The 18636-nt window shown below is 44.2% G+C and overlaps 1 protein-coding gene across 6 annotated transcripts in view; it reads left to right on the top strand.

Annotated features, from left to right (window-relative positions):
• The window catches only part of Utrn (utrophin), a 527655-nt gene that overhangs the window by 211 nt on the left and 508808 nt on the right, over positions 1-18636 (top strand). For 2 of the 6 annotated variants that reach the window (XM_087190252.1, XM_087190262.1), the window contains exons 1-2: positions 339-556; positions 5686-5856. In XM_087190252.1, coding sequence (XP_087046378.1) covers positions 5778-5856 — 79 coding nt within the window. In that variant the 5' untranslated portion in view covers positions 339-556; positions 5686-5777. Of the gene's footprint in view, positions 1-338; positions 557-631; positions 898-5685; positions 5857-18636 lie in introns of those variants that run through there. The other 4 variants (XM_087190254.1, XM_087190253.1, XM_087190259.1 and 1 more) reach the window with 4 other exon arrangements.

Genomic DNA, 18636 nt, shown 5'->3' on the forward strand with positions numbered 1-18636 from the left:
GCCGCGATCGGCGTCCCCGAGTCCCAGCGTGGAAGCTGTAACTTCGGCGTGCCCTTTCCGGGGACCTCAGTTCGGCTCCCTGGGGGGAGAGGGCAGGCCGGCTGCGAGCGGGGCGCCCAGGTCCTCGGGGTCGGTACGAGTTGCGAAGGACTCAGACTCCTCCGAGTGGGTCTGTGCCGCCCCCTCTGTTCCCCCGCTGCTCCCCGCTGGGAACGAGGGTCGCGCGTCCGTGCCTTGCGCGGAGCGGGGCGCAGGGCCAGTGGTTTCCGAGAGGGGACGTGGCCTCCTCAGAGAGCCTGTCACACACGCCCCGGCCCCGGGGAGGCGGGGCCCGGCGCTGTCCGCGAGGAGAGGGTGGGGAGCGGCCGTGCGGTCGGCGGCCAGGGCAGCTCGGCCTCTGCTGCTGCCGAGGGTGGGGCCCCGGGGAGCGGGGCGCGCTCGCCAGCTCCCCGCCTGCAGCTCTCGGAGGCGGAGGGGCCGGGGTGCCTCGCGGGCGCGGTCCCGCGCGGTCGCCTGCTCGCCGGGACTCGTGGCATCTTGGGCGGCAGCTGACAAGGTAATCAATCCGTGCCCCGCTTTGATCCGGGGTGCGAGGCTCTGGTTGCCCGAGGCCACTTAGAAAACCAACGAAGCGCTAATTGTAGGCTGTGCAACTTTCAGAAGGCACACTGTTAGAAGAAATTTTTCTTTTCAAACCTCGGATTCTAAAAGGGATTCGTTTAGGTTTGTTTCTAGGGGAGGAGAAAAACTGCCCGACCTGCGAGAGCCTGGGGATCGGCACTTAAAAAAGAAATTGGAGAAGCTGGGTGTAATAGCTCCACGGCCGTGCCCTGGGGTGTCCCGCAGGCACCCAGCCCGTCCCAGCCGCCGGGTCACCTGGGTCATCAGGTCCTCCGGGTCAGTTCCCCACGCGGCGCACGGGAGGCTCAGGGCGGTGAACGCCGCGGCCAGAGCGCGCTGCGCGGCGGGGGAGGCCGTATCGCCTGGGTCTGGCGGGGCGGGAGCCGCATCCCCTCCCTGGAGGTGCACAGGGCTCGGGAAGAGAGCCGGCTCGTCCCGGGCGACTGCCGTTGGGCGCGGCGGGCGCAGCCTGCGGAGAGCTCGGTGTCGGGAGAGCGCTGGAGGAATGCGAAGCTCGTGGGGACTGAGTCTCCCGGTACCAGGCGGCCAGGGCCAGGGTTTCCCGGGGCCACCCCTGCCCCCTCTTCACCAGCGTTTACGGGGCCGAGGAGACAGCTCTTGAACCTTCCTTTGGGTGTTTACCTAAAATTTATTGCTCCCGTAAACAGTATGAATCTCAGTAGCATTAACCTTCCCCGGAGCGCCTGTCAGTGTGAATGGCAGGGCTTGACGCGCTGCATTTCTCTCGCTGTGCTGCGAGCTGAGCCGCAAACTTGTTCCTGGTTTCTGTCAGTCCTAGGTTTGGGTTCCTGGTGAAGATGGTTTTGCTCTAGGTCCTACCCAAGCTGCCTTCGTAATTGTACGTTGCCGAGTATTCGTTCACGATGGCACTCTGTTGAATGGTGCAAATTCTTACATTGTGCAATTCCTACATAAAAAAAAGAATTAACTTTTTCTTTAAGGCCATTCTCTGTCTTTTCCCTTTGTTTGTTTTCCAGACTGGGTCTCGCTGTGTAGTTCAAGTTGGCCTCGAATTCACTCTGTAGTGAAAGTTGGCCCCCAACTGGCGAGGATCCTCCTGCCTCAGCCTCCCCAGTGCTGGTTTTAGAGGCATGAACCACCACACCCGGCTTGGTCTTTTCACTTTAGGGTTATTGCTGAACACTCTTGCATTCCAGTCCATAGGCTGCCAAGACACGAATAGAGTGAATAGCTTCCAGTAGGACCTCTGGCCAAACTTTACAGAATGTCATTTTGAGGGAGGACCGGCCTAGGGCGGTGATAACAATAAATTGCTATTGTGTAGGTCTGGCTCAGGGCTTCTCAAACAACATCCCATGCAGTCATATAGCTTCTCACCCGGCTCTGTGTGGAGGGTGGCATTCCATCCATTCCAGGGGTGTAGAAGTCAAGGGTCACATTGGGACACGTTGATAGTGGTGAAACTTGATTGTATCGGCATTTTCAGATTGAAACAAAGTTGAGGCAGGAAGATCGCTGTGAGCTGCAAGCTCAGCCTGAGCTAGGTAGTCGGACCCTGTCTCAAAAAACAAAACAGAACAAACAAAAAGATTTAGATGTGGTATCCATGGCCTGTTGCTCAAACTGGGCTCCTCTGGCCCTTAATGGCAACAAGTGACAGTCACCAGGGATTACTTGTTTATGTGGCCAGTTGTTCTTTTCCCTTCTTATTTTTTCCTGGTCCTTTGATCATCTCTCCTGCTAGATTTTTGCAGCCTTTAAAGAATTTGCATTATATTATTAAGAAGAAGTGGTTTCTTTTTTGAGACAAGGTCTTGCTGTGTAGTCCTCAGACTCACTACGTAGTCCAGGCTGGCCGCCAACTCACAGTGATCCTCCTGCCTCAGCCTCTCAAGTTCTGGGATAACAGGTGTGTGCCGCCAGGCACTACTTTTCTCGTTTGTGGTGTGGGAGAAGTCCTGGAGAAGCATTAAGTTGGAGACCCTGGACTAAGTCCAGTTGCAAAGGAGAGCATCAAACTTACCTCTTAAAGGAACTAGTTCTTTCTAGGAAAGAAATTGTTTTTTGGGGGGCTGGGGATTTAGCTCAGTGGTTCCGGTGCCTGCCTCGAAAGCTCAAGGTCCCAAGTTCAATCCCTGGTACCAAAAAAAAAAAAGAAATTGTTCTTTGGCAAACCTGATTTTCCATAATAAAAATTGTATACATTCTTCTGAACAAGACTTTTGGTTCTTGAAAGTACTAAAACTCACATAGGAATTTAGCAAATTCTTTATAGTTTTGTACTTGAAGAAAGGAACTTATTAACACAAATTTTTAATTGTAGGAAGGGCATATAAAAATAAAGCTTTTTTGAAAATAGTCTTACAAGATCTGGCAGATTTTGATAATTCAATCCACATATTCCAGAGAGGAAATGGTTCTTAAAGCTTTAACAGTTTTCATCTACCTCAAACTCTTTAACACTTAAAATTATTTTCTGGAATAATTTGCTCTTATTAGTCCTTTTCTCAACATGGTCAGAAGAGAGGATTAGGGTTATATGTTGCTCATGATTATATTTATATAGTAAAATACTACTCTATGCTATAATCCTTGAATATTGTATTATAAAAATGTATAAAATATTAAGTATTATAAAATAGTATATGTTTTAGAATAGTAATATCATACGATGTGTCCTTGAATTAAAGAATTTAGTTCCCCAATCCTGGTTGGCATTAAACCTTGGTCCTGATGTTTGTTTTAATGGTGAATTAATATACATTATCTGCAGAAGTGATTAATTTACTTAATTAGGCTTTAGGGACTCCTCCCTTTTTTTTAGTTGTGCTGGAGATTAAATCCAGGGCCTTCACAATGAGCTACATCCCCGGTCCTTTTTGTCAATTTTAAGACATGTTTTGTTCAATTGCTTCATTGCCCAGGCTGGACTCAAACCGGCAATCCTCCTGCCTCAGCCTCCGGAGGTCCTGGGAGCACAGGCATGCACCACCATGCCTGGCTTGGGTTAGTCTTGAGTGGGGCTGTTCTCGGTCAAGAGACACATTGCTGAAAGTAAAATTGAGTTCTGTTTCTCTCTGTTGTTATGTGTCCAAGGAAGTATTGGCGATTTCATTCTGTAATTATTGACATTCTTTTAAAAATGTAGCACTGCCGGACAAAATCTTCAGTTCTTTGGAGTCTAGAGATACTTCTCACTATCTACTAAAGATTAGGGTTATTTTCCTTGAGTGGTGTTCATACTTGGCACAGTTCCTGTGATGAGCCTTCCCCAGTAGGGTTTGTGTTTGTGGACCTTACATTCACCTCTCTGGATTTAGATCTCTCGTCGGGACCATTCCCGAGATCCGCATCTGTGTTCCACTTGCCTTTTTATCTCCTCTGTGTATCTCGGAGGGACCTCAAACTCAGCAAGTCCAAACCACATTCATCATTTCTCCCTCCAGCCAGTGACTGGAGAATGATTCATCCTCCACCTACTCACCCAGACCAAATTGGGAATCGTTCTGCATGTTCTGGACCTCTAATGTCCAGTCATTCCCAGATCCTACTGACCTTCCTCATCCAGTATCTAAATCCCACTTATTTTTCTTTCCATGTACCCTTGTTGAAGTTATAATCATGTCCTGTGTGTAACATTAGCCCAAGAAATATATATATGTCAACATACACATATAGATAGATATAGATAGACTTGTGGCCCTGTTGAAATAAAATTGAAGATCTTGTCAAACATTTCATTGCTAAATATTCATCATGTGTCTCTTTCAATCGAAGGCATTCTCCTGCATATTTCCAACTTTAATTAATGTTAGAGAAATTTACCGTTACTACAACAATATGGCCCAATCTACAGTCCAAATTCACATTTTTGAAAAGATCTCCAAAATGTTTTAAAACTCTGCATGTAATTAAGGATTGCATTTGGTCGTTTTGTCTAGTTAGATCCTTCAATCAACAAGGTTCACCCTCCCCATGTAATTTTGCCCTTTCTTGATGTTGACAATTCTGAAGAGACCAGGCCATTTGTTTTGTATCTTTTTTGTACCAGGGATTGAACTCAGGACCTTGAGCTTGCCAGACAGACATAGCACTACTGAGCTACATCCCTGGCCCCCTGCCATCTGTTTTGAAGGGTACCTGCAGCCCAGATTTGTCTGCTCATGATAAGCTTCACGTTTAAATATCTTGGCAAGGATATCATATAGATGATGGGTTTATTTCCCATTGCAGCACACGACCCACCTTGTGTGTTATGTAAAGTTTGATCACTGGCCAAGTTTAGGAACTTTACCCCCCCCCCCCCCACATTATCATGAAAACATTTTAAAAGTATAGAAGAGTTGAGAAATTTTCATTCAACACCCATACACCCATGGCTGGGGTTCTTTAATTAGCATTTTTCTGCATCCTGTTACACTCTTCACTGGTTCTCTACATGTTACTCTGACCCGCGCACAAGCCAAAAACATCTTTTAAAAAGAGCAGCCTGAAGCTTTCGCTTCCTGCGGGCCATCTAACTGGACCTCTGTTCGCTTCAGATAAAAACCAGAGGCCCTGACCTGGTCCCCAGGGCCCAGGCTCTGTTCCTGCCTCATTTCCTCACCTAGCTCCACAAATCCACCTGCGTTTTGGTTTTCTTCTCTCTGAAAACTCTGACCTGTGCTTCAGTTCTTTGGATGCTTCTGCTGCTTCATATGGGAAACTTTACTTTTTCTACTTCCCTTTTGGCTAATTAATTTCTTCTTATCCTTGAAGGCTGGGCTCAAATGGCTCTTCTCTAAGGAAGCCTTCTGGACCATCAAGGGCAGGTTGGATCCCTCTGTCGTATGTACTCATTACTCTACACTTCTCCTTTGTAGACTTAGCAGGATTGTATTGAAATAATTCATTACATAATGAATTGTTTAGTGTGTTAATGGCCCAGGCTGTATTTCTGCAGTGCACCACACATGGTAGACACTCAAAACTCCACAACTATCGATGGAAGAAACACGAATACAGTAGTTACTATCTATAACTGGTATGCAGTTATGTGCATATGTACATATCTAAAGTCAGTACTTTCCTTTTCCTTTTTAGATATTGATGTCCAGGTGGACCATTGTACAAAGTTGAAAGTCTCACAAAGAGGATTTGGGAAAGTCTTTGGATTACATTGGAACTCAGCCAAGATGGCCAAATATGGAGAACATGAAACCGGGCCTGATGATGGGCAGAATGAATTCAGTGATATCATAAAGTCCCGATCTGGTAGGTAATAGATGCTCACGGTAATTATGAATGTTCATGTATAAGAAATCTAGAAGAAATCGATTTCTAGATTTGTTTGCATTGTTTGTGTGAGGCCAACTTCTTTTGAGAAACTGAATTCTGATTAATGACCATCATTTTGTAAAAGGCAATATAATGTCTTGGAGTGTGATGTCTTAATATCTTTTAACCCAGTTTTGTCTCATTGTATGTTGACTGGAATTGATTGGGGAAATTGCTCGTAGTAGCTGGGTGCCATTCAGTTTTTAAGACTACTCCATTAAAATACAAAAATACAGGGGCCAGGGATTTAGCTCAGTGACACTGCACCTGCCTCCCAAGCACAAGGTCCTGAGTTCAATCCCCAGTACTGAATTTAAAAAAAATATAGCTAAGCGATTTCCCCCCATTTTCTGAAAATTGCAGGAGGTTAGGTACGGAAAACAGGAAATACTACCGTCTCTGGCAGGAAGAATCCTCATGGTTTGATACCTTTTCCATTTACCTCCCATCCCTCTGGGTGGGCAGTGCTGGAGCAGCAGGCATCTTATCGTTGCTTACAGTTTTGAAACTTCTGAGGAACTTTCCCAACGTCCATTCATGCCCTGCTGCCATCGGACACTAGACTAAGACCCATGAATGGTTTCCGCATGAACATTTGGACTGGGGACCTCAGGATACCTCCCTTCCCTGAGTGCTCATGTATAACCCAGTGCCTTTTGATTCTGGCTGCGCAAATGGGGAGTTTTTACAAATGCAGATGCATTGGCTCCACTCCAGACCTATTGAACACAAATTTCTGTGTTTTCAAAAAGCTTCCAGTATGATTCTGAGACAGGCTCGAGGGGGAGATATTTTTGAGCAGGAAGGTCCTTTCTGAGCCTGGCAAATTACACAGAACTCTACTCTGGGTGTGAACACTATACTTAAGTAACTTCGAGAGTTACTTTGAGGTATAAAATTATATCTAGTGTCACTTTCAAAACAGAAAAGGAACTCACATCCTGTTTTTGCTATGTGAGCACTTCATATATTATGGTAGGAGCTTATTCTATTTGAAACTGCAGAAATATACGCTAAAATGAAGACCTAAATGAACTATTTTAGGATACACATTCCCCACTGTGTTTCTTGTGTTTGTTGCCTGGTAAAGATCTTGGTTATTGTGGACTTGTCTATAAATATGCAGTGGCTGTTTGGTAGTTTGTAGCAACTATTGACGTACAGCTCCATACTCTGTGGTTTGTGCACTTTGACATATGCTTTGAGGATGTTCTGTTTCCCCAAACTTCTTTTTCTTGTAAATGTTTTAGTGGTATAAACTACAGTACTACATACACATAAAACATTGTTAATATCTTCTGAAGCGTACAGGATGAATATGTAGAAAAACATAAAGGTGACCAAGAGGAAGATGGAAAAGAGACAGTTTCACATCTCTTCCCTTGTGATGTTCTGTGACTTGTGAGGAAGAATATTCCTAAATGGCTTTCAGGTCTGGTCTGTTATAGTCAGACCTCTGATACTTCTAACTCACTCTGGCCATGCCATGAAAGAGTAACTATGTAAGTTTTAAATGTTGGGTGTGTGAGATGAGCACATAAACTCCCAAAATATTCTTTTTCTTTATTTGCTTGTTTTGTTTTATGACAGGGTCTCACCATGCCCACTATATAGCCCAGGCTGGCCTCGAACTCATAACAATCCTCCTGCCTCACTATAGTATGTTTTTAACAGGGGCATGTCAGTTGGCCAGCTGATTCTATTCCTAGAGATTCTCCCTAGGCAGTACATAAAAATGTACATTGAAGAAGTTGACCCCAGCGATATTTATAATAGAAAAAATTGGAAACACCATAAAAATCCAATATTGAGGATTGGTTAGGTCATTGCTTCCAAAAGTACTTTGACAGAGTCACAAATTCTAAGATTGTTAATGTGTAATTTAAAAAGGGTGCCATTGTCAAATAATTCTAGGAAATAGCGGTGAACTTTTTACTTTACTGAGCGGAGCTATTTAATTAGAGTATATCCACAAAGTAGAAGACTGTGCATCTATAAAAGGTGATACGAATGTGGTTATATATGTGTGTGTATGTGCACGAGCATATATAGATCAGTTTAAGAATATGTTCTTGACATTAGTGTTAAGTTAGAAAAAGTGATATACAAAGCGATTAAAGTGAAAGCGATCTGTAAAAAAATTTAGTGGATATACAGTAAAATGTTACAGCGATAATCTCTGCATTGTGTGACTATTTTCTGTTTTTGTCCATATGTATCATCTAAACTTCTTATATTTTTAAGAACTCAAATTGCCTGTAATGTTTTAATGGCAGGGTTACAACTATTACTCTGTTCTTTAGTGGCACTGACTTCAAAACACATTGCAGTTTTGCTGTAGCTGAGATATGAATCACATTCTTTTGGCTGGATTTGTTATAGAAGCTTGTAGATAAATTTGGATTTGAATGGGGCTGTTATCCTCAATCTTGCTTTCTGGAAGGTGCTTTTTAAATTTTTTAAAAAAGAGAAATGCTTAATATATGGTGGTAATATCTCAAGGTACTCCAAAGCTTACATATTATTAAAGGATTTTGAGTTTAAATTAAGCCAGAGACATTATGTGCATTCCTTCTGTCATTTATCTATCTATCTACCTATCCATCCATTCACTTATAAATCTATTTAATCATCCTTGAACATGTTCTATGGAGAATTTGTTGCTTTTTTATTTCTTTTTTTTTTCTTGTTACTGGGGATCGACTCGGGTCCTTGTGCTTGTGCAGCAGGCAGTGAAACCACTGAGCTAAATCCCCAGCCCATGCTTTTTTATTTCTTAAGAAGGAATACTTTCCTATTAGAGAATTTTGATTGTTATCTGCTGCCCTAGATTTCTTCCCTTGGAAGGATTGGATGCAGATGATGGGGCAGAGATTGGGAGGAAACCCTGATGCTGAGAATATATTGATCAATGAAATCTTTTGATATGTGAAGGTTCTTCTCCCTTTCCCCCAAATCCTTGAGTTTGAGCAGTCCAAAAACCTAGCATAATAAAATATATATGTATTCTATGTTAACTATTGGGATTATTTATTGCCCGCCTTCAGTCTGAATTTGCTTTATGTTGTGTGTGAAGTTTTAATGTTTAAAAGCTATTTCCACCATCTAAACAGAAATACAGTTATCAAGTGTTCTTAGTAGAATAGTTTCATAAGTATAAAAACCATATCCTTTTATTATGGTTGTAGTGTATTTGCCTTGGATTTGAGTAAAGTTTAGAAAGGAATTTGATCTTTACTATTAAGGATTTGAGGCTGGGTAAAAGTAGACTTTTCTCTGTTTAACAGTAAACTTGTCAAGTTTGTCACCAATGGCTGGATTATTGATAGCCTTAATTAGTAGCCTGAATTACTCAGTGAAGAGGCTCCAGGGCTTGAAATTGCTAGGGCTGAGTGAGATTAGATCCCAGGTGCCCTGACCTCAGCAGTCCTACCTGTGGCATCTGCATGTACCAAAGGCAGTTCATTCTGTTGTCGTTGAATGGTTTTTCTTCATTTTGTGCCTAGTTACGTCCCTTGGAAATTTTGCACCGCCTCAGTTGCATCAATCCACCTCTTCTTGCACAGTTACCAAGGCTGGGACCTGGGCCCAGGGGCAGGGGTTGTCACCAAGGCCCTGCCAGGGGGTGCGATGGTAAGAGACAGTGCCTGCAGCTCCCAGGCTGTCCCAGCCTCTGGCTTGTGGGCTCTGGTCTCTGTCACTCCGTGTTGAGAGTTGCCAAGGGGGAGAATACCAGAGGACAGACAGTCCTTTGGGCAGAAGATAGAGAAGCAGATAATGGGTTGTTTCTGACGTGAATTCTCTTTTCTCTTTCCCTCTGACTGCTGCTCAGGGCTTTTAACTGGTCTGTGACAAAGGTAGTGGATTTCAGTGGCAATGACATCCAGCCCAGGTTCTGCCTGGTCTGATGCCTGATCACCAGCTGTGATATTGAGAGAAGTGTATGGGGGAGGGGAGAGTCCAGTGAAATGAAAATAACACAAATTCTTGGACTACTATACCTGGTTATGTGTGCTGCATGGCTTCTGATAATAGGCTCAGTTTGCATCCTATTGCCTGCCAAGATGCAGTGTTACGAAAATTAAGGTAGCAGACAGATGACCTTCCTTGTTGACTTTTTAGAAACCTTTGTTTAGCAAAGACAGTGGCAGTGTTGTATTAAGGGAGCACTAGTCTACTTTTATCTCTTGCATTTAAAGGAGGATCTGTGAGGGGATTTTTCTAAACAGCTTAAGAGACTGTGGAAAATAGTTCATTTCTTCTCCTGAAGAAGCTTTACTTGGTTGCAATACCTGTGCTTTGAAGGGCAGTCTTTGAGCAACGTTTTTTTTCCCCACGAGCCCTGGGGATTCGCTGCAAAGGAAAACCCTGATGGAAACTCAGTCCGGGGTGGAGGAGAGCAGCCTTCTGGTAGTGGGCGTGAAATCTTGCCCACATGTTACCTCCTTATGCTCCCGTATCGCGCCATCAAGACAAAGTTTTCTATGTTCCTGGGACTTTCAGGACCTGTTTGTAAGGTTGCGAAGCGGTGGAGGAGATCCGTTCATCAGCCGGAAACTGCGAATCACTGAGAATAATTCTAAGCAGAGGAAGTGCATTAACTATGTGGACAGAATGAAAAACTCAATTTTATTGAACCTTATTTGAACCCAGAGGTTTGGACTACGGTAGATGCTGATATGATGATTTTCTGGGACCAAAGGAACATGCAGGATTATTTCAGGAGTTGTAAATGTGAATTAAAGTTTAATCTACAGCACCAAAGAAAAAGTGCACAGCTGGTTTCAGGTATATTGGGTGGAGCTTCCCCACCTTTAACTGTGGATGGAGGCATAGGCATTTACAGTGGACCCTCAAGTCACAACTGGTCTAACATGAACAACTTGTGTTATGACTGAAATTTTTGTTTTAACTGATGACCAAAGTCTTGACGGTCTCAGATACAGATTTAACCCTCAAAGAGTTCCAGAAGGAATATTACAACATCCGTTCCTGTGAGGGGTTAATCCTGGGCCAGTCTCTCTCTAAGGACAAGGAGATCTGCCTGTGTACAGGAGAGAGACTTTGAAGGCCGTGTAGAGGAGCCTGAGCCTTCAACTGACCAATTTGAGTTATAGCCAGGCCTTGTGAATGAACTGAGTTTGTAAGTCAGGGGTCCACTGTCCTGTGTTATTATTATTTTTATATTATCTTTTTGTGTGTCCTAGGTGCTTAGGAAGAAATGCACTCAATTCACTATTTGAAAAGTGAACCAGTGTGAGTTCTTAAAATATATTTCCCTCCAGAGAATGGCTTGGGGCCCCTGAAATGGGAAGCAGGTCTCAGTCCTTTCGCTTTTGTTTTGTCTGTTGTGCCTGGATTTGCACGTGCTAATTCCAGGAGGGGAACGCTCTGATTTCTTGTGGGTCTCTTGTCTCCACACTTGTGCCTTTGGACGATCACCTATCTTGCATTTACTTACGTCCTGTGGGGCGTCTCTGTCAGAAACTTGTTCTCTTGGCCCAGTTAGAAAGAGGAATTGTTTGTTTTTGCTTATCTGGCAACTGAGATTAAGGTTTGTAGAGAAAACCTCTCATCAGCTTTGGGAGTTCTGCTGCATCTGAAGCACAAAAATATTTAATCAATGACTGTTTTTTTTGTGTGTGTGTGTGAGTGTGTTTGGAAGCACAGTCTGCCTGTGAATTTGCAGGGATCATCCTGCCTCAGCCTCGTAAGTGCTAGGATTACAGGTGTGCACTACCACGCTCATCCCCTCAACAAATATTTTCAAAGGAACTTTATTTTTGGTGTTTGGCTGGTTGACTGGGAATTATTATTTATGTCTGGTTCAATAATTTAAACAATGGTGCAACAATATCTTTTTTTTTTTTTTTCAGTGAGTAGGGGGAAAATACCACACCTACTAACTTGTTTTTGTTTTTTTTTTTTTTTGAGGCAAGGTCTCACTGTATGGTTCAGGCTGGCCTTGGACTCACTATGTAGCCAGCCCAGGGTGGCCTCGAACTTGTGGTGATCCTCCTGCCTCAGCCTCCCTAGTGCTGAGATTACAGCCATACACCACCATGGCTGGCTAACATTTCTGATGTAGCAGAGAAATCCAGTGACAAAAAAATGACTGTGACCCTGAAGTGATGCAACTTTGAAATACACTACAGTTTCAAAAGCATTATCTCTAGATCTTCTCTAATTCCATAGTCTTAATATTTACAGATTTCTTCAGTTCTATTTTGTAATTAAGCTTTGGAATCAGTGCTGCATGCCTGTAATCCCAACTGCTCAGGAGGCTGAGGCATGAGGATCGCTTGGACAACTTAGGGTGACTGTGTCTCGAAAGAAAAATTAAGAAGGGCTGGGATGTAGCTCAGTGGTCCAGCACTTCCCTAGCACCGGTGAGGCCCTGCATAGGATTCCCCAGTCCTTCCCCTCTCTCCCAACAAGATTTCAGACCACAGTACTTAGCTGAGGATTGTAGGGCACATGCATTTGGAGGCTGATTGATTCTCTTGTCCCTCATAGGCTTTGTGTGAATCAAGCTATTTAACATTAATTCTGTAATTATGTACATTTGTGTGTATGTGTTTATTCTGAGAGTCATGGTTTGTGCTTGTCACATATGGAATCCTACCTCTGGGTGTGTGTCAGCTCCGGCCCTGGGTTCTGCGTCAGGAGGGGCTGGCATCAGGAGCTTCCCCAGGCACAGTCTTCTCCCTGGTGCTTGGCTTCAGGCAGCAAAGGGAGGTTTGAAAGCCCCAGGATCAAGGTGAAAGTGCCTGCGTTTCAGAGGCAGGAGGAGAGCTGCAGTCAAATGTTTATGATTATTTCTTAACTTTCTTTCGCTTTTTAGAAATTTTATTAGCACATGTTCGCAGTCCACAATGAGCAATTCATCGTGGGGGTTTGGCACATGTTGATAACACATCTGAATTCTTTTTACTTCCCCTGCTTTTCCTCTTTCAGATGTTTGGATGATTTTTACTTGCGAGCACTTTCCTTTAAACAATTATAATGGGTGTCATGATTGTGTGTGTGCCTTGCTTGCTCAGGTTCTGTATTTTGAAGGGTTGGTTTGTGCCCAGCAAAGGTAAATCCCCGTTCTTCCCCTTCGGTCCCCTTCTCAATTTCTCTTCTTTTCCTTCCTGTGCTGGGGATTGAACCTAGGACCTTTGCACTTGACTACATTGCCAGTCCTTTTTTATTTTTTATTTTGAGCCAGGGTCTCACTGAGTCACTGAACAACTATCCAGGCTGAGCCTATACTTTGATTCTCCTGCCTCGGCCTCCCAGTGTGCTAGGATTACATTACAGGTGTGCACCATCATGCCCAGGCTTTAAAACATTCCTAAGACAGACGTGTTTTTGACTCATGGTGGGAAAAATAATCCATTCACTTTCCGTGCTTAGTTGTCTTATCTTCTGTAAGGCTGGAGAAAAGCGTTACATTTGTATTTGCATCCCTGCTGTTTGATTTCTCAATAGGCAACATCTGGTTCTTCTATTTAATGTAGCCATCCTTTCTTTTGGAATGAAACAGTTTGCCTACCATTGTTTTAAAACAGATGAATTTAAAAAGAGGAGTAAAGATTTTTATGTCAAAGGTGAGTTAAGGAGTTAAAGGACGTACGGACCACATTACAAGCTCCCTGGGATCTACAGAACAGTCCTGAGGTCTTATGCTCAGCCTCTCTGAGTCCTTGGGTTGTGTGCAGGGAGGGTTTGTGCTGGAATCTTTCACTTTGGTGAATGTCTCGGGAGGGCTCTTCAGTTCCTCACTGATTAGACAGCCTCCAGGGTTTGAGGGTTCCACTGCTGCTCTGTGTGCGGAATTTGACGTCAGACATTATTGGGAAACGTTCCTGAGGCAGTTTGAAGACTCCATCCAAAGGGGAGCTCTTGGTGGGACTTAGTCTGTATCAGGACGAGGACTTTGTGTGGGCCTCGGCCTTGTGCACTTGTGGGGTAATTCTTAATGAACCAGTGTGGGGAAAGCTTTTTTCCAATTGATTTGAAATAAAGTGACCACAAAATAAAACCAGCAGAATCCACCACCAGAAAAATAGACTTGGTTTCTATACTGTGCATGATGCATTTTTCGAAGTTAATTGTTATATTGCCAATTTTGAAATTATATTACTTTTGAAAATTTAAAATGCAAAGATCGAGATGGGAGTGTAAAATTTAAGTCTTATTTGGGATTGAAGTCCCCTGGTATTACCCAAAAGCCCAGCCTTTGGGGGCTTCATAGGTATGTGTTCTAGTTACTCTGTGCGTGACTCCTTTACCTGTTACCCCGCGTCGTTCCTTTTAATGTTGGATGCCTATAATCTCAGCATTGTGGGAAGCTGAGGCAGGAGGATCACAAGTTTGAGTCAAGCCTGGGCACATTAGCAATGTAATGAAATCCCATCTCGAAATAAAAATTGAAAAAAAATCAGGGTTGTAGCTCAACTCAAAGAGCCTGGATTCAATCCCCAGTACTGAAGAAAAAAAAAAAAAAAGGATTCATACTGCAGCACATAAACATGCTAACTTCTGTGGTTTTAAATGTGGTATCAGTGGTCAGTTCCACAGTTTGTAACCTCTGTAATGCATCCGACCCCTGATAGCGTGTAACTACCACTGAATACCATTTGTATGGAAAAGTCGGAGTGGACTTGAATTACTGAAACTCGCATGTATACAGCCAAGAGACTTAAACTTCTTTGCGTGAGCAGGATGTCGTTCTTTGGAGAACATAATTTTGCGTTGCTCTCTGTCTTGCGTGGCCTTGCTGTGCACTGGGGCGAGACAGATCTCGCTCAGAGCTGCTCGGCAGCGGGGCAGATAGATTGCTCCCACAGGGAAGCTCCACTGGCCCATGTGTTTAGATGACTGTGTCCGAAGTCTAGCACCATCTTGCCTGTGAGTCCGCCCTGCCCTCGTACCCCGGGCCACTGAAGACGCCGCGCCCATCCCCTGCTACTTGGCATATGCTTTGCATGTGTATCTGCTTCCCTTATTGGCTTTTTTGATGCCAGCCTTTAGCTCAGTCTGCGCACATGGAAAGGGCTTCCGAGCAGCTGCCTGTGCCCTTTCAGGCCTGCTTGTTTTCCTGCCCTATTCACTCAGCAGATGGTTATTGCCTGCTCAGGGTTGCTGGGTGCCCTCTGACCAGCTGGGACGAGTACATCCTTTTTCTACTTTAAGTTGTTTAATTGTTTTAATGTGTACATGATGATACATGTTCACAAAAATTTACACGGCTTGTGTCACACTAAAATTGGCACAGTGCATGCATACAGCATTTTAGCAGTTTGCCTGAAATGTTAAGAAAATCCTTATAGAAGGGTGAGGTTCTGTCACACACAGTCTGTGCTGGTGCCATAAGCATCATCTTCTTTAGTCTTTTTATCCAAGATAATAAAATAGATGGTTCACCTGCTATTGATGCCTCCAGCAGTGCCTTGCTGGTCTCTTCTGCAGGGGAAATGTCTGAGATCTTTTCATCAACTTCTTCACCATCAACACTTCCCTGGTCACTGACCATAGCTTCGTCGTCCTCTCTGTCCTCCTGTTTCCTCTCTCCTCTGTTTCGGCAATTCAGGTATGTCCTTCTCCCCTGTTATTCCATCTGTCAGCGCCGAGGACCAGAGAAGAATGCTATTGGCTGTACAAGGGGCCCTGATGGCTCGAGTGCTATGTGTATTGTTCTGCAGCTCTTCCAGGTTGAAGGTGCTCTTCAGGTCTGCAGTCTCATTAGCACGTGGAGAAAGAGTCCAGGATGTGGGCGTGGGCAACAGTAACTTAATGAAGCACCTGTCCGCTCAGACCACAGCAGTTTGGCACCACTCAACATTTGGCCTTCCACCTTTTCGGTGCAGACTTCTAATTTGAGCAGGATTAGTAAAAAATTCCAGTGAGTTCTTATAGTCTGGGACGGTATATTTTAGAACTACCTGTCATAGACATCCTTGCAGGAAACCTAGTGCAGTGTATCAAAGGCAGAAGGAACATAGAAGGAGGAAGGCCAAGCCCTGGCCAGGGTGAGCACCAGGGCGGGGTGCACTCAGAGAGGGCCCTAACCGGGGGAGTTTGGGGTGTGTCTCAAAGAATGCACTGGAGGCAGCCATGAGGAGGGGAAGGACATTCCAGCTGGTGGAAAAAGACTGGCTGAGTTGGAATGTGTAGCTAGTAGAAGAGTGTGGCTGCAGGGGTGGGGGTGATGGGAGGGGTTGGAGCCAGATTTTTTTTTTTTTTTTGGTACCAGGGATCGAACTCAGGTCCTTGCGCTTGTGAGGCAGGTGGTGGAACCACTGAGCTAAATCCTTGGCCCTGAAGCCAGGTTTTGAAAGCTCTTTAGAGCAGCCTGAGGGAGCCCCACGGGGACTTTAAGGGGGCCATTGACTGGCTCAGGACTGTTTGTCACAGTGTGCACGATACATTTAGAAAGGGACAGTGTTTGAGTGTCGCCCTGGGTGATGGGGTCTCAGATGGGGTTCTAGGTTCTTGTGTGCTGCAAACAATCAGATGTGGCACAAGACAGCAAGGAAAAAGCTGGAAAGAGGGATGAAGTGTAATCCAGTGACGGCACACACAGAGTAAGCAGGCTCACGCCAGGGGAAAGGAAAATAGTACAGGTGCTGAGACTGTTGGGTGTAAGAATTTAAAGTGTTGTGCCTAGTGGAGGCGCCTCCCATTGGTCTCCCAGAGCATGACCGACAGCGTGATTGACTGGTGCTGGACCACGTCAGCTGTGTGAAGTGCACGATCCTTTCCCACAGTGCGCTCTGTTACAGCTGGATGTGTGAGATGCAGCCCGTGTGCGTGAACCTTGAATGAGCTCCAAGTGGAGAAAGGCTACTGTAAGTCTTGCCTGTAGGCCTGGCAAGCATCCATCCTGGTTTGGTACTTAGGAATTGTGTGAGGTGGGCCCAGGGGTCTTTGTCTTTCTTGCTTCTGCCTCTGGGTAGTAGACCTTAGGACAAAGGTTCAGGTTCAGGTGAGTGGAGGGAAGTGGTCTCATAGCTGCAGTTGTACTGTGTTTATTAGAATGGGGCAGAGAGCAGGTAAGAGTTGTGAACAAAGTTGAGATTGGAGATTATGGGCATCATCAGGTGTAGGTGGTGTAGGGGAAGGACTTAAAGGATGGCTAGAGGTTAGTAACAACATGCAGAAAGCCCTAATGTAAATTTAACCTTCATGATGTCCACTTTATGTTTTTAGCAGGGTACATAGTTTTTCAAATTGTATTATAGCTCAACTTTCAAAACTTTAGTTAATAGCTCTTTCTCCAGAATTAATTGTCTTAACTTCATTAACTTCTTAATATTTTAGTTATTACTACTTCTTAGTTGACTGCTACTGTTTTTCTCCCATTGCATTTTTGCTTTTTAGTTCAGGCTGGCCTTGAACTCACTGTGTAGCCCAGGCTGGCCTTGAATTTACAGCGATCCTCCTACCTCAGCCTCCTGAGTGCTTGGATTACAGGCGTGTGCTACCACACCTGGCTTCCCATTGCATCTTGGTCAGTTAGTGTAAGTAACTTTACATCGAATAAAATTTCAACAGTATCTGTATTTTTTTCCTTATATATTCTGGAAGAGAGGCTATGTTTTAGGAAAAATTAGACAAATTAAAATGAGTAATACGAAAGTTTATTCATGTTTATGCAACACTCTGTAATCATTCCTTGAAAAGGTAGCAAAGAAAGGTAATATTAATCTCATTTTAAAGTGAGGATAATAGTCTTGGACAGCTAAAAGAAAATCTATGTGCAAAAAAGAGCCTGGAAAACTATTTCAGTGCAACTTTAATTGAAGAGTAGAATGTTTAATGTGACTCTGTGAAGATAATGTCATCCTATATTACTGATTTCAGCTTCAACAGAGAGGACAGGGTAAAATGCAAATTAAAAATAAATTAAGAGCAGATGTTGAAAAATACCTTTCATTTAGGGAATAATTAAATTGTGGAAAGGTCATTGGAGTTTAGTCAATAAAGCTGGGATGCTCAGAAAGCATAATTTTTCAGCAAACAGATGTTCTGCAGTGGCGGTTTTAGGACTGGGAGAAGGAAGAGGCTGGTTTTGCCCTGCTGTTTTTAAATCTTTCAAATCCTTTTATTCAGCAGACTGACTTTAAATTCCACTGTGTAAGCTAGTATTCCAGAAGTGGCAGTTCCCTTAGTTTTTCCTTTCTCTTTCTGAGACAGGGTCTCACTGTGTAGTTCAGGCTGGCCTTGAACTCACTCCAGCCTACGCTCAGCCTCCCAAGTGCTGAGATTATAGGCAAGCACCACCAAGCCTGGTCATTCCTTAACATTGAAGAAAATACACAGGATCTCATTTGAAAGCTCTTGCAAGCATTGTTAGGTGGCGTATTATTGATGCCTAAGTCTTTGGTTTGGGACCCTGCTCTTTGGCATGGCAGGCATCTGGATCCATGCGGTGTGGATGAGACACAAGCCCAGTTATCACATGTGTTGCCTAGACTGGGCAGTTACACTGGATTTAAAGAAAACAAATGAAGCATGTGGGCCTCGGGATAGGAGATGACAAATTATCGCCAGGAGCCTCAGGAAAGGCATCTTGGAAGTGGACTATATGAACTGGATCTGAAGAATGAGCGCAAGGTCGAGAAAGGGTGTGAGTACTGTTAAGACAGAGGAGATCAGTGGCGACTCAGAGCTTTGGAGGCAGAAATTATGACTTACTCACTTTGGCAGTGCTGGAGAATTAAGCTG

The sequence above is a fragment of the Heterocephalus glaber genome, unplaced genomic scaffold, assembly GCF_053883595.1.
Source record: "Heterocephalus glaber isolate CG9 unplaced genomic scaffold, H.glaber_assembly_v1.0 deba00001550, whole genome shotgun sequence".
NCBI lineage: Eukaryota > Metazoa > Chordata > Mammalia > Rodentia > Bathyergidae > Heterocephalus > Heterocephalus glaber.